Raw genomic sequence first — 14,572 nt, 5'->3', positions numbered from 1 at the left:
AAAGAAAACGTAGGACTCCTTGCTCTGTTGCACTGTTTCCGTAAGGCCCATTAACAACATTTGTTTATCCATCAAAAGCAAACTGCTAGAAATTAAAGTATGCTTTGATCATTGGAGTAATTTTCTAGACAAAAGATGAACAAACATATAACTCAGACAAAATAATAACACACAAAATTATCATGGTAATAACTTGAGGTACAGCAGCCTTCAGTTATCATAAAGCATGAGTAGCAAAGCGAATGTTAGATGACTGAGATAGGAATGGGGCTCTGCAGTGTGCAGCCTCGGGCAGGCTCTGTGGGAAGGTTCTTGCTGTCTCTCATGTATTTTACAGTGATACCAGGCAACACTCACAGATTTTTCAAGTAGTTAACTCCTAAATTCTGTAGAAGATTACTTTCGACAAAAAGACATGACTACGACTGAGCTTAATCAAGTTCAAACTCAGTGCAATGAGTCTCAGTGGAATTTCATTTGCTGTTTCCATTTAAGAACTTAAATGGCCTGGCCAAAAGCTTTTATCACTTGGTTTAAGAAAAGATTTCATGTCACTGCCTCTAATAAGCCTTCCCTTGTTTATATTCTTGCTGTCATGTGCAAACCAAATTTTTTAGCTATTATCATCATGCATGTCCTTCTAGTTTTTGCTGGCCCCTTTTTAAATTTCCATGTGAATAAAAAAGTGTAAGTGTATCCATGTGAAATAATAAAAAAAAGTACTTACTAAGAGTGATACATTTTATTAAACAGTAAATTAATTTCATTGGATGCTTAACAAATAATCTTTTGGCAGGAGAAAGTTGAGAATAGACACACGATCCCTGATAAAAAAGTACAGAAGAAAGGACTCTTACCTACTGGAGATATTCCCAATAAACAGTGATTCAGGAAGATTTTCACGTAGCCATTTAAAATACATTTTAGTTTTGATAAAATGTGATTATCTCCTTCAGTTGAGAAGGAAAACTATTTCTGCATGTATTGTAACATTTAGAAACATCTGAGTTTCTTCTTCAAGAAGCATCAACGCGGGACAAAAAACAGACTTCAGAGTTGGGAACCACCTGAGAGCATTTTGCTACAAATTACAATAAAGCCTCATAAAACACTAGGGCTCTGCATATGGAACGTGCCCTTAACATGGAACGTGCCCTTAACAAATCTCCAGGACAGAGTTGGGAACCACCTGAGAGCATTTTGCTACAAATTACAATAAAGCCTCATAAAACACTAGGGCTCTGCATATGGAATGTGGCACTCTGCCTTGTTTTGCAGAAATACAGCCATCTGTTAATATCTGGAAAGGTTTGGACAAGAGAGACTGCTAGAAAAAGCATGCCCTCGATGCCAGTTGCTGGAATAAAAATGAGAAAAGGCCTGTGTGGGACAGCTGGGTTCTGAAGATCCACAACTGCTCCACAGTGTTTGAGCCTGCCCTGCTTTCTTCCATGCTCTATCTTGCTCCTACAGCTGCGATCTCCGCGGCGCTGCCCTGCGTCTCTCAGCAGGATGGTTTCTATCAGGTAGCAGCAAATGTTGTGTTGGCTGCTGGCTGGCCAGGTTCCACCAGCTTCAGCAGGGAGTGACTGTGCAGACTGCTCACATCCACAGAGAAACACCAAAGAACTGCATAAACATCATCTGCTCATCTCATCTTCCCCTCCATCCCCCGCCTCGAGATTTCAGTTTAAGGCAGTATTTTATTTGTATTTGAAAATTATATTTGGTCTAATAAATACATTCAGTTAAAACAAATAAACACACACACACCAAAAAAAAGCCATAATTATTTTTAAATAATCTTTTCCATTTTTCAAACAGCCACAGAAAACATCAAACATTTCAAAAAGTCAAAATTAATATTGACTGTTAAATTGATATATGAAGAGAAAAGCAAATAAGGGTTGGCCACATGATGACTATGTTCTGCTAAAATGATAAAGCAGTGAAAATGCCAGGCATTTCAATTTGCCTGAGTTAATTTGAAATTAAAACCATGTAAAATTAGCTATATATTAGCACAACATGTATTAATGTTATGCCTGTTACATTATACTTATGTATATATACCAAATACATGTATTATCAACATACTGTGCAACGTACTTTATATATATAAACAGGATATATAGCACATAATAAAGAATAGATTTTAAATCATTGTACAAAACATTCATATTTATTACATAATCTAAATTGAATAGTATGTTCAGTATATGCTCACTACATACATTACATTAATGTTAAGTGTTATGTTGATAAGACTCTCATTTATATACTGGATACAAGTATCCTTTTTTAACCGGAAAATAGGAGCAGGGAAGGATCTGAAAGAAAATGGAATAAATGGAGAACCTACCTGACAAGAGAGGATTAGACTGGTAAAATTGCTTATTCTTTCAAAATTAATGCTGAAAGATAAAGATAATGCAATTGTTCTTTACATAACCAGTCAGAGAGTTAAGAGATCACAAACAGAAAATAAGTCTGAAACTAACGAACAAGAATAGCACTAAAATAAAAATGTGTAACCCTTCACTAAATCTGGGGTGATAATTAGAACAAATTTTTTTAACACTGGAGAAAACTTCTCTGAAACATTTCCTTACTTTTTGACAATTTGGTTCAAGAATGTTTTAGAAGCCAAAAATAGATGTTTTGCAGGTATGCACATGAACTATCTCAGCTGCATGTCATCCTCCTGAAACAGACACCAGCTCTTTAAGGGACAAATGTGACAGTCCCTTAAAGAGCTCCCTTTCCCTTATCCAAGATGGCATGGAACAGGCTCTTTCTGCCCTCAGCTATGATGGCTATCACAACATTTTCATGGACTTCCTGCCCAGAAAAAGGAGGGACACAGCTGGCTCCTGCTGCCCTTACCTAACATGGCTGCAAGGTGCTTGCCTGCTCAGCTGTGTGACAGCGTCCGCAGAAATGAAGCAGAAGGAGCTGAGGCTTCCTCCCTCCTCCTCCCCTTTCTCCTCCTCCTCCGAGCACAGCACAGCAGCCAAGCACTTCATACACCTCATCCACCTGTTGCTTTCCAGTTCTGGGATGGACACTTTCTGGTAAGCAGCAGACACAGCATAAAATCCCCATACAACAACTGTATCCTCTCAGAATGCCACTGCTTTCTGTATTTTCATCTGACTCTGCACCAGATAATATCAGCCTCTGACTCTGCCCCTGATAACTTCTGAACTCATCAGGCATTTTGAAATAGGAGTTGAGAAGCCTGAGGGATAACTACACCCACGCAGCTCCACTGAGAGCTGGCACTCATGCAGAGAAGGAAGGCTCAAATTAATGTCCTCGATGAGCAGGGGGTACAGCTCAGCTGTTCCATGAGCCTTTTGGCAGTGCCAAAGAGAACTAGGAAGGCACATACCATTGCCAGCTAGTTTTCTCATACCATTCTGTGAGCCTGTCACAGTGGGATTTCTCCAGGGGATGAAGAAGGGTTCAGGAAAACATAATATGCCAGTGGCTTACAGTTTAAATGACACAGTTATATTATATTATTATTATTATTATTATAAATACTTAGAACATCAGAGAAATGTATCCACTGCTCAGTTTATTATTTTACCTGATTCTCTTAGGTCCTATAGATGGTAATGAATCTTTTTCATCTCTAATTTTACTTCTAGTCTCCTTTCTCCATTAAACATGCACACAAAAATACAAAAAAAATGCTCTCAGAAACATTCTGTTGATTCCAACACCTGTAGCACCCTTTGTCCCCACTATTTACACTTTGCAAATCCAAAGTGCTCTCAATTATTTCTATTTACGCAACTCATTCCCTCAAATGTAGCTTCTCATGGACCTAAATTTATTCTTTCTCCATCACAATTTTATCTTTCTTTCTCCCTTTGATTAGTTATGGCACCTTGTGTGCTGTAAGCAACAGCCACACTGAATTTCCACTTATTAAAAAAATTAGTAAGAGCAAATTATGATTATATTTATCAGAGTAGTACAATCTCATAAGCTGATGAAAGCCATGAAGTGACGTGCCAGATTTTTTTTTCCCTGTCAGGAGAATTAAAACTATGGATAAACAGTTCTAAGCATTCCACCTATCAGTTGTTTGTTTTCGTCTTCACAAAATCAGACCTGTTTTTAATCTTGGATTTCATTTCTCTGTTTCGCTGTCGTTTTCTCACTGGATTGTTGGAAAAAAACTAGTCTGTTATGAATCAACCTCCCTTCCCCAAATCACAATGCAGTCATAAAGAAAGGAAAAAAAAATGAAGACAGCCCTGAGATTTTACTGAGCTACAACTAAGAACACACCAGTCATGCTTTGTGTCATACACTGCACTGCCTTACCTTGATCGCTGCTTTTCCCCTCATCCACTGCTGAAGTGCCTGGCCCAGCTCCTCTCCTGTCCTCCACGGCTGCCAGCTCTTTCTGCCATCTCCCACATCCCTAATCCTAACACCCTGTCACAGGGTAATTATAGTGCTGGCACGACCCCAACATCTATCTTACATCAACAATTCCCACTTGTTTGCTTTACAGGGAATGACGGAATTAAAAATGTATTTGGACTGGAGAGACTCGTTCGGCACCAGATGACCTTGACAAGTGACCTTTCCTTGGCTTCTAGAAAACAGGCATAAATATGACCTTGGATGATGCTCCATGGCGTACTGAAGGAAGACACAGCACCAGTGACCCTGCGTCAGTCCTGTCGCTGCAGCCACTGCTCCAGGAATCCCCCTGCTCCTGCTGCCAACCTGCAACAAGACACGGCAAACGCGGCCAGCATTCCTGCGGGCCCAGGACACATCAAACCGCACCGCGGCTCCCTCGGTTCTCAAGCTCGGGTCACAAAACGACCGGACGCGCACAGGGAAAGCAGGAGGATGCTCAGGAGACTCCTGCAGTTTCACATGCAAGCTCTGCTGAGAGAGGGTAACCCCAGCTCCTCCTCTGAGCTCCACCTTTTCACAGAAACACAAAATATTCTGAGTTGGACTCAGATCATGAAGTCCAACTCCTGGCCCTGCACACGGTGCCCCAAGAATCTCACCGTGATTTGTGAAGGTTTGTGAACTGGCAGTCTTGGGGCCATGACCACTTCCCTGGGGAGCCTATTCCAGTGCTCGACCACCCTCTGCGTGAAAAGCCTTCTCCCAAAATCCAACCTAACCTCCTCAACACAACTTCGGGCCATTGCCACCCCCTTACTTATAAGGGCCGACGGGCCGCGCTCGCCCCCTCCCTCCCAGAGCTGAGAACAGCGAGGGCAAAGGGACGGCACGGGGCCGGGGCTCACTCACCTCAGCGGCCTGCCCCGTGCCAGCGGCGCCGTTCGGGAGGAACACCGACCCCTCTCCCCTCAGCCCTCTCCCCTCCGGGCCCGGCCCGCCGCCCCCTCCCGCGCGCCCGGAGCGGGGCGTGGCCCGCCCGTGCCGCAGCCTCACCGAGCGCAAGGCGCATGCGCGAGGCCTGCCGGTGCGCACGCTGCCCGCCCCCGGCCCCGCCCCGCCCCGGCCCCGCCGCCGCGGCCACACCGGGAAGGGCTCCAGGCGCTATGGCGGCGGCTGCGCGCAAGGTAAGGGGGGAGCGGGGCGCGTCCCGTGCCGCCCGCGGGGCCGAGGGGACGCGGGGGGACGCGCTGAGGGACGCGCCTGACCCGGTTTGTTTTGGGCCCCGCAGGTTGGAGGAAACTTCCTGCGGCCGGTGGCCTCCTGAGCGGCAGAGCGACAGAGCGGGAGCGCCCGGGCCCGGCCGCCAGGCCTCTCCCGCCGCCGGGGCAGCGGAGCCGCACTGGGCGGGCGGAGAGCGCGGGGGTGCGCAGCGGGCCCGCCTCATGCGCAGTCACCTGCGGAGGGGCTGAGCGGAGCCGCCGCCGCGCCGGGAGCTCCTGGCGAGCACTTCCCGGGGCAACCCCCGTTGCCCGCCCCTGCGGAGCCGCCGCCGAGGGACGCACACCGACCCCGCCGCCAGCCGGAGCCACCGCCGGGGAGCGACCTGTCAGGGAACCTCGCAGGCCGGCCCCAAGAACCCTTCCCACGCGTTGGTTTGTCCCCGGGAGAGGGCGAGTTGGGAGCCTCTCCATGCCTTATCAAGTTCATTATCTGAGCGGCTCCCAGAAGCTGTAGACCAGTTCAGCTTTATCTGGTGTAAGGGAGAAAAACAGTGTAGCTCTCGCACTCCATCCTGTATCGAGGACCACCTCTTCTGCTGGGGTTTAACACACGAAGATGGTGAAATGCCGATTGCTGGGTGAACCATTAGGTCCCTGTTGTGGAACGAGGGCTTTGTATTCACCTTCCAGTTCCTGATCTGTGCCGTGTGTGAGAGGACGCTACTCTTTCTCCTTCATCCCCCTTCCCTAACCCTTTCCTTGCTTCCATGTTGCATTGGTCAGACTTTTGGTCAGTGTTGTTTACGGAAGGGAGGGGGAAGAAGGCAGTTGAGGTTACAAACAAAAGTACTTGTATGACTCATCTACTTGGATTTAAGATATTGTATCCTTCTTTCACGGGGCCTTTGCTTCTCTCTGAAGGAATCCGATGCTTTTTCCTATTCTTCCAGGGGAGGATGGATTGAAAGTTGTACGTTTTAGACTTTTTTTGGGCCACTGCTGATATTATTAAAAGACATAATGGGACTTTTTCACTGGATTATTGCCAGAATTAGTTTACACACTGAAACAATGAGTTGTTAAGCCTCTCGTGATAATATTTCTCCTGCTTTAATATAAAGTTGCTGTGGAGGTGTTTTTAAAATTGTGGAGGACAGTCTGCATCAGAAGAGGCTCTCTTCATCTCTGGTTGGTGTGGCAACCGCAATCTGTCCTCGATGCCTTCAGCCTTGGCCATCTTCACTTGCCGCCCGAACTCCCACCCGTTTCAGGAGCGTCATGTCTACCTGGACGAGCCCGTCAAGATCGGCCGCTCCGTGGCTCGCTGCCGGCCAGCCCAGAACAACGCCACGTTTGACTGCAAGGTGCTGTCCAGGAACCATGCTCTTGTCTGGTTTGATCACAAGACAGGCAAGGTAAGGTGTTCGTTTAAACACTGAAACTGCACGCTGGTTCTAGCAAGTCTCTGTAGATTGCGGACCGCTCTGGGTTTGCTGTCATAAATGTGGTTGCATAGGGCAGGAGTAAGATTTGTTTTAAAGCGGTAACTTTACAGGTAAGTTGGTAATTTCTTAATAAGCAGAAACTTGGAATATTATGAAAAGTATATGAAGCTAACAGTTGAAAATGGTTAGTTGAAAGGCTTTGCTTATTTATTACTGGAGATAGGTGATTTTGAGGTGAGACGTGCAAACGTGAAAGCACATTGTATCAATATAGTGGTGTAATAGTATTTTTTTCAAATGCAGAGGAATTACTGTTTTATTGGTGTGTGAAAATTGATTGTGAGGAGCATTGAAAAATGGATTTTAAAAAGATACTGTGCTTGTTTGGCACTCTTCCTACTTGTCCTTTCGAAATTTTGTGGAGTGGTTTGTTTGGTTCTGATAAGAGGTGGCAACAGGAGTGTAATGGATGGCTTCCATGATATAGTGTTACTGTTAGTGAAAATTGTTTTAAAATACATCCTGTGTTCCTCACTGTTCCTCTCTCAAGTCTGGCAGTCTTGTTAAGCAAAATTGAGGGGTCCTGTAGTGCATGTTTTGTCCACTAGGGATTGAACTGGTACAAGTAAAGTTGCTTTACTTAATGACTGTCAAGTTAATTTTAAACATCTAGCGAAAAATTAACAAAGGGCAGACCGCAGTTGCTCAGCCTTGTATTTTTTCCCCAACTATATTGATGTTATACTCTAGAATGTAACATGTTCTAAGTCAGGTGGTTTTTAGCTTCACACCAAGCTAAATGCAGTCAGTGTAGCTCTGGATTTTAAGAATAATATGGTCTGTAATTCATGCAGATTTTTTCAGTAGTATGACACAGCATGGAGCAGTACAGCGCAGTCAAAGTTCTTAAACCTTCCATTGTTAACTATCCTATATTATGCAATACTTGGACATGATGGGACAAGACAAGCATTTAATTTCTTAGGGCTGGATTGTGGCTTTCAAGTTACCTGCAGGTAATTGTGCAAACTGCTATCTGTATTAAATGTTTCATTAAGCATCTTGCTTTGGCTCTATTGTGTATGTGATATGCATTCTTGGATTCTAGAAAACTTAAGTGCTTGAAATACTTTCAGTTTAGTCTTTAACCTTTCTTGTTTGATTCAACAAAGTAAAATGTTCCAATTTATTGTGCTGTTTTTAAATTAGAAAGTAGTATGCATTTAGCTTTTTATCAACTTTTCTTACTATTCACAAAGATTTTAAGACCCCCACATGCTCTATTATGGTTACAAATATGATCTGTCATTTTCAAGATGGTTAATTTGAGAAAGCACTGAGTGTTGAGCAAGTCTGCTAACTGATAGACAAGCTTCAAGGATTTTTGTTTGTTTTTAAATTTCAGTTAGCTTTGACTTTTCTTATACAGGTAAAAAATTTATATGCTTACTCATTTATCTGTTTTAAAATCTTAGTAGTAGTAGTAATTAAAAGGATTTTGTTTGATAGTTCTTGGGATAACATCATGTGAACATTTGACAGAGGTCTGATGAAAATTGCCAATGTGGCCATCTGTAGCCATAGTAAACAACTAAAGAATGGATTTGTGATCATGGCCTGGAATCTGCTCCTATTGCTTGTTAGGTGTGGTGTTGTGAAAGGTGTAAAGCGCAGGTGTAGCAGTGAGGAGAGTTTCAGATTCTGTGCTTGGTTGTTGGCTGTATGGACTGGCTTTTGATCTGGTTGAGTATCACAGTGGTAAATTGTGAGGCAGTTGGCAGGGTGGGGGAAATGCACCATTAGATATAACAGGTATCAAATGCTGTTGTGAAAAGGCAGGTAGAAGACACTGATAAATACAGGCTTGATCTTGAATCACAAGAACTACTTTAAGAAATTCTGTGCTGTTTTCAAAATACAAACAAAAACATGCCAGAACATTTACGTGCAGGAACATCTATTATCATGGTTTACATAACTGCTAATAAGCACATCTCATTTAGGAAATTGTCATTATCCTATCAATGACCTATATTTAAACCTGCACAAATTCTCTTTGTCAGAGCATTTGTAAACATTTTTTAGAATCTTATATATAGGACATTCATCAAGTCTGGATTTTTCTAAAGATAAAATACCTTCAAATGTTAATTTGATAATGAGAAAAACCTTCAGACATTTCAAAATAGTTTGTTAATGATCTGGGATTACAGTTTCATAAGTTGTGGACTTTGGCAATACCAGTTTCGGGCACTACCAGTCACTCACTCCAGGCTCTGTTGCCTCCTGAGCTGCCTTTCAGTTATGCTTTATTACTCTTTTTTCTTTTTTTCATGAGGGCTTGGAGTTTTATTTTGTTTAGTGAATCATGTGAGTGATCCTGTTTACTACATAGTCTGTAAACAATTTTGTCAGTATTATCTGTAAATAGGGTAGAACCTGAAGAGAGGGAGCATCAGTAAGCTATGCCAAGGAAAGTAGTACAGAATTTTTTTCCTAAGGCAGAGGAAGGTATAAGCTGAAATTTGTTGCATAAGTAGACCAAGCTGAAGATAACATGTTACTTACAGATGAAAGATGTGAATGTTTATTTTGTATAAAGGCACTTTAATTATGCATGGAAAAAGTTATTTGCCCAGGGAGATAATGTCTATGTAACACCAGCATTATTAAGGTTGAAAATAGAATGAGTTTTCAGGATCACCAATACATAGCAATTAAAAGAAGGTACTTAAAGCTGGATTTGCTTTTTAAAATATTTTAAACATTATATATAAGCCTATATATGTGTATGATAAAGGTAGAAGGAGATGGTGATGGGATTATCTGTACTTTGAGTTTTTCTGTGCGTAGTAATATTTTTAAAGACAACTGGTGCAATGCCTCTTCCTTCCTGTGTTTGTAGATACAGCATAATAACTCCTAGTTAACTAGTGGATTTTTCATGCAGTGATAACATTAGAATATTATAATTAGATTTCATTTTGGTTTTTGTTTTTTTTTTTTAGTAATTACAAGTTAATGAATCTGGGTTTTTTTAGAGGTGCCTGAAAAAGTGACTCACTAGATACGTAGGAAGTAGATGTTGTGCTGAGCATGGAGTGTTCCAAAAAGTGTGAATCAAAGCAAAAGAAAAAGTGGGTTATATTTCAGAAAATCTAAATGTGTTCAGCTCAAATCACTGCATATGAGAAGAAATTCTTAAAAATAGTGTAACTGAAATAATCTTAAACTTGGTTTTTTGGGTTTTGTTTTCGTTTCTAAAAATAAGCAAGTGGAAGACCTTTGAGAATTTGTATGTGACTTCCAGGGTGAAATGCTTCTGACAGATGTTGTAGAAGCTTTTAGTAGAAACCTGAAGCTTCTGAACAGATATTCAGGCTTTCAAAATCTGCAATTATTCAGTGCCTGACATTGTTGTGAGTTGCTAATGTAAGTACTTTTTATAGGGCATTCATTGCCATAGTTTACCAAAGGCTCTGAGAAACTGAAAAATAAAGTATTTTCTTAGATCAAAAGCACTCCAAAGAGCTGGTCATTTTTAATAACTGCAAAAAAAAGTGTAGGCACAAGTTGATGTGTTAATGGTAGCTAATGCTATTATTTTTGTTTAATTCCAAGTGGATATAAATTGACTTGAGCACATTCATATCTTGGTGGTACAAATGCTAAGTAGTGTATTGAAACCCAGTCCCCCTAATAGTAAATGAAATTCGTTAAAGCTGTGCATTATGGCTTCAGGACTTAAAATATGTGAGACAAAAATACTACAAAATATTTAAAGAAAACAAACACAAAACAAATACTCTCCCACCCCCATACAACCCCCAAAAACCAAACTCCAAAAGAACCAACCAAAAATCCAAGAAGAAAACCCAAACCCAACCAATGATATCACACCCCAACGACTGAAAACAGCCAGTTTAACGTGATCTGCAGGACACAGTGAAGTTCACTCTGGGCATGTTTGGGTTGACACCAAGCCTGGGAGTGTTGGTGTGGTGGGGGTGAGTTGATCTGCTCAAGGGCAGGGCAGGCACCCACAGGGACCTGCTGTGCTGAGTGAACGGGCAGACAGGAGCCTCAGGACAAACGCAGAGGCTGCACTTGGAAAGGAAGAACCCCTTGCAGCTTATTAGACCCTGTCTAGCATGCTGCATTTAATTTTGGACCACTAATGCAGGAAATGCATTGACAAACAGGAGTTGAGATTAGATAGTATTTTTTTTTTTGCTGTATTTTACTAGGGAGTAAAGTAAATTTATATAAAAGAAAGCAAACAAAATTAGTAAAGAGGAAATATGTTACTCACTTAACATTACATAAAATGTTTTGTGGATATCAAGAACTTGGCACAATTCAGGAAAGCACAGAACGTTTTCTTTGGACGTTCTGTTTGTTTAGAAGTATTTTAGTAAATTTGTCTTAAAAAACTAAGTGGGATATGAAAAATGGTATTTGGAATTGCAAGGTTTTGGTGGGAAGTTTTTTTCCCACTGCTTCCAGTAGAGAATCCTGTGTGATATTCTGGCCTGTTTAGTGCTGATCTATGTAAAGTGTGTTTAGTTTCCCAAGTATCAGTAGCACTTATTTTGATAGATAACATGTCTGTTATTTGGGTTTTCCTCTATTATATTATTTCAACTCTCTGATAGGATTGTTGTCCGAGAGATGAACAGATGTTTTATTTTTCAGTACTCTTGATGTTGCTGTATGCTTACAGTCTGCAGTGGAGACACTGGCTTTGGAACATTGAATGTTTGTCCCAAGTGCCCTGGGGGACTGACCTGGGATTTGCTGTAATGCACTAAGGTGAAACTCCAGTGCTTAGGTGCTTCTGGTAAGAGGGTGATGTCAGGCAGCCCTCACGTACACCTGCTAATATTTTTATGTAAGTGCTTTTCACCCTGAATGAACCATCCAATTTTATACTGATATGATCATGAGAATAGTATGGGGTAGGGAGCTCTTGCTTTTGACCAACTTCAGCCCCATGGTTTTAGGAGATGGTGTAGGAGTGCGGGCAGCCATTTATAGTAGAGGTAAGTCAGTGCTGACAAGGATTTCCCTGCAGAGATACCATCAAGAGCCACTGCTGCAGAGTTAATACTGTAATTCTTGGAGCTGATCCATTGCAGTCATGCTGCATCTATCCTGAGCCAGGAACACCAACACATTGATTAGGCTTTAAAAACAAACAAAAATCCCTTTTGTATTTGCAATGAATTTTTACAAACCTCAAATGAATCAGGTTACTTAGCTGGAATGAAGGCCAGTAAATGTGTTTTTCTTCGATCTCTTATGGGATGGTTTGGGCTTACTCCTAGTCCCGGGTTTAAAAATGCAAAACCTTGCTTCCCTACATTTTCATTATATAAAGATGTTCTTGATTTTTACTTTTTTATATGTTAGTTGGGCAATCCAGTAATAATTTGCAGGTGGATTTACATAGCACTGGAGAAATACTTTGATTTGGCTTTATCTTCTTATTTTTCTTAATAAATGTGACAGTCTCATTTGTTTATTTGTCTAATGAAAGTAATTGAATTTAAGTATGCTGTGAAGGGGCATGTGGGTGAGGAGTGTCTGTTTCACTGTGTTACTTTGGTTGTGTTGATTTGAGTCTGATATAGCTAGAATTCTGCAAAATATGTTGATACATACTCAGCTGTTTTGTTGCATTTTGGGATTTGTAATTTCTTTTAATAGATAGCATTAAGTGAAAATGATGAGTGTTTTTGGAACCAGGGCACTGAGATTAGAGCAAGAATGCTGTCTCCATCCCTCTAGCTAGCAATTTTACACTCTATTGCTACTAAATTATATGACTATTTGTTGTCTCTGGATTTTCTTTAGACTCACATTAGTACTTGCTTCCTGTTAATGTTGTTCACTTGCAGAGAGTTTGGATTATCCAAGAGCTCTGAATTTTGTTAGGTCTCACTGTGACCATGCATTAATTTTCCCAACTTCTCTGTCTTTCCAGAAAGGTTTCTGCTTGTGGCAGAATTTTTGGAAAAAGGCTCAACATTATCACATTTTTGTTGAATATAGGCAAGTGTTTTTTCAGTCTGTTCTTGAAGTGGGAAGGAACATCAGGCAGAGAGATGGGTTGGACTATACCCATCTTGCAAGAAGACATATCTCTCTGCCAGAGGCCTAGAACAGTTTCCTCCTTGAAAAGGAAAATCATTGTGCTGGAGCCAGACAATTAATTGGATACAATTTTCCTGTTGTGTTGTACCAGACTTGTGTGTGATTGAGCAATGCCTTAGAGTTTATTTCAGTCTTGAGAAAGTATAAATAAATGATGAACTTCCAGCAGGCTTATAATAGAAAGTCCAAAATCCTGTAGTAACACTGTAGTTGAGTGGAAAAACACAGAAAATGCTAGCAGGAGTTTGACCTTTTTTTTTTTTTTTTCCCCTTTTTTTACTTTCATAAAAAATAAACATAAAAAGTACAGGGATTAGTCAAGGGTAGTTTAGGACATGAGGAATTGACGAGATCTTTGCACAGCTAAGGAACATTACAGTATTCATAGTTGAACTGTGGTGTGTAGTGAAGGGAAATATATGCTATTCATAGAACTTTTAGGTTATAAAACAACATTAACCAACCATTGGAAAGAACTGACAGTTAGATGGGCTCAATTGCAGATGTCCTAATAGTGTAAAATTGGAGAACTTGTAAATAAGTACAAAAAATAGTGACAGTATTGTGCTGAGTTAAAGTAAGTTTTTCCCCAGTAGGAATACCTTTAGTTTTAGTTTTCACATGATAATTGAAATGTGTTGAAAATATTTATTACAGAAAGTCTTCAATACAGAAAGCATACAATGTGTGATATATATATAAAACCTATATGAGAACAGAGGGGTGATCTTTTGCTCTTGTGTTAAGACAGTATTGAATAGAAACCTAAGAATTACATTATTAGTGCTGCATGTTCCCATAATTACGCTTGTAGCATTTCTTCCATAAAAATAAAACAAATGTAAGAGCTTAAGATAGAAAAGTAATGGATGCATGTAACCATGTATTGAGTAATACCCTTTTTTAAAGGAAGGAATAGAAATGTTATGTTTCAAATCCAGGATGAAAAGCTCTGTAATGGGCCAGATAGATATTTGTACAGCAAGTTCTTTCAAGACATTTGGTACTGGCTGCTGCTATCTGCATATGTCATTAGTCTTATCTGATACGGAAGTTTTTGCTCTTAAATGGAACTTTTCCAAAGTTGTTCCTTCTTTGGAAGTGGTGTGAGCTGAAGTTTAAACCTTGATTTGTCTAAAACTTAGTCTTTGCCATAGTATCGATGTTCTGTAAGTGTTTTTTTTTTGTTTCTTGAACCCCACCCCAGCAGAGTTTGATGGTTATGCCTTGCTTTCTGTTTTTGGTTTTTTTTTTTAAATTGGTTTTCTTGAAGTGTAATGCTTAATTATATAGGCTAGGAGCCAGATCTCTTGGTTCTGCAAAGCTGAGCATTTAGCCTGCCTACTTTTTTGCCTTTTAATA

The 14,572-nt window shown here is 40.8% G+C and overlaps 2 protein-coding genes across 30 annotated transcripts in view; one reads left to right on the top strand and one right to left on the bottom strand.

Annotated features, from left to right (window-relative positions):
- Nucleotides 1-766: 766 nt before the first annotated feature.
- On the bottom strand, nt 767-5,392 carry LOC121347187. 2 transcript variants are annotated; one of them, XM_041425637.1, is made up of 5 exons: nt 4,342-5,392; nt 2,887-3,071; nt 2,363-2,414; nt 1,210-1,598; nt 767-1,087 (listed from the first exon to the last, which is right to left on the bottom strand). In XM_041425637.1, exons 1-4 carry the CDS (start codon nt 4,363-4,365, stop codon nt 1,224-1,226), a joined length of 636 nt encoding a protein of 211 aa, XP_041281571.1. In that variant the 5' UTR covers nt 4,366-5,392; the 3' UTR covers nt 767-1,087; nt 1,210-1,223. The 2 variants fall into 2 exon arrangements, 1 of the variants encoding a protein (XP_041281571.1); XR_005954196.1 differs by lacking the exon at nt 2,887-3,071 and having other exon boundaries at nt 767-1,067; nt 1,190-1,598.
- A 1,434-nt stretch (nt 5,393-6,826) lies between these two features.
- The window catches only part of LOC121347181 (sarcolemma associated protein), an 88,555-nt gene continuing 80,809 nt past the window's right edge, over nt 6,827-14,572 (top strand). For all 28 annotated transcript variants that reach the window (XR_005954191.1, XR_005954185.1, XR_005954187.1 and 25 more), the window contains exon 1: nt 6,827-7,024. Coding sequence is in view for 16 of the 28 variants with exons in the window: in XM_041425611.1 (XP_041281545.1) it covers nt 6,827-7,024 (198 nt within the window). In the remaining 12 variants the exon portion in view is untranslated. The remainder of the gene's footprint in view (nt 7,025-14,572) is intronic.

The sequence above is a fragment of the Onychostruthus taczanowskii genome, unplaced genomic scaffold (assembly GCF_017590055.1).
Source record: "Onychostruthus taczanowskii isolate IOZ18803 unplaced genomic scaffold, ASM1759005v1 scaffold9, whole genome shotgun sequence".
NCBI classification, from domain to species: Eukaryota; Metazoa; Chordata; class Aves; order Passeriformes; family Passeridae; genus Onychostruthus; species Onychostruthus taczanowskii.
Note: the sequence above shows the minus strand (reverse complement) of the source record. Positions and strands in the feature narration are given on the sequence as shown.

Excerpts from the sequence above, each read along its gene's own strand:
- LOC121347187 (XM_041425637.1), bottom strand. The coding sequence starts at position 4,365 with ATGAGGGGAAAAGCAGCGATCAAG. Across the intron at positions 3,072-4,341 it reads GGGGAAAAGCAGCGATCAAG|AAAGTGTCCATCCCAGAACT; the intron begins GTAAGGCAGTGC and ends GCTGCTTACCAG. Across the intron at positions 1,599-2,362 it reads GTCTAATCCTCTCTTGTCAG|TCTGCACAGTCACTCCCTGC; the intron begins GTAGGTTCTCCA and ends GGATGTGAGCAG.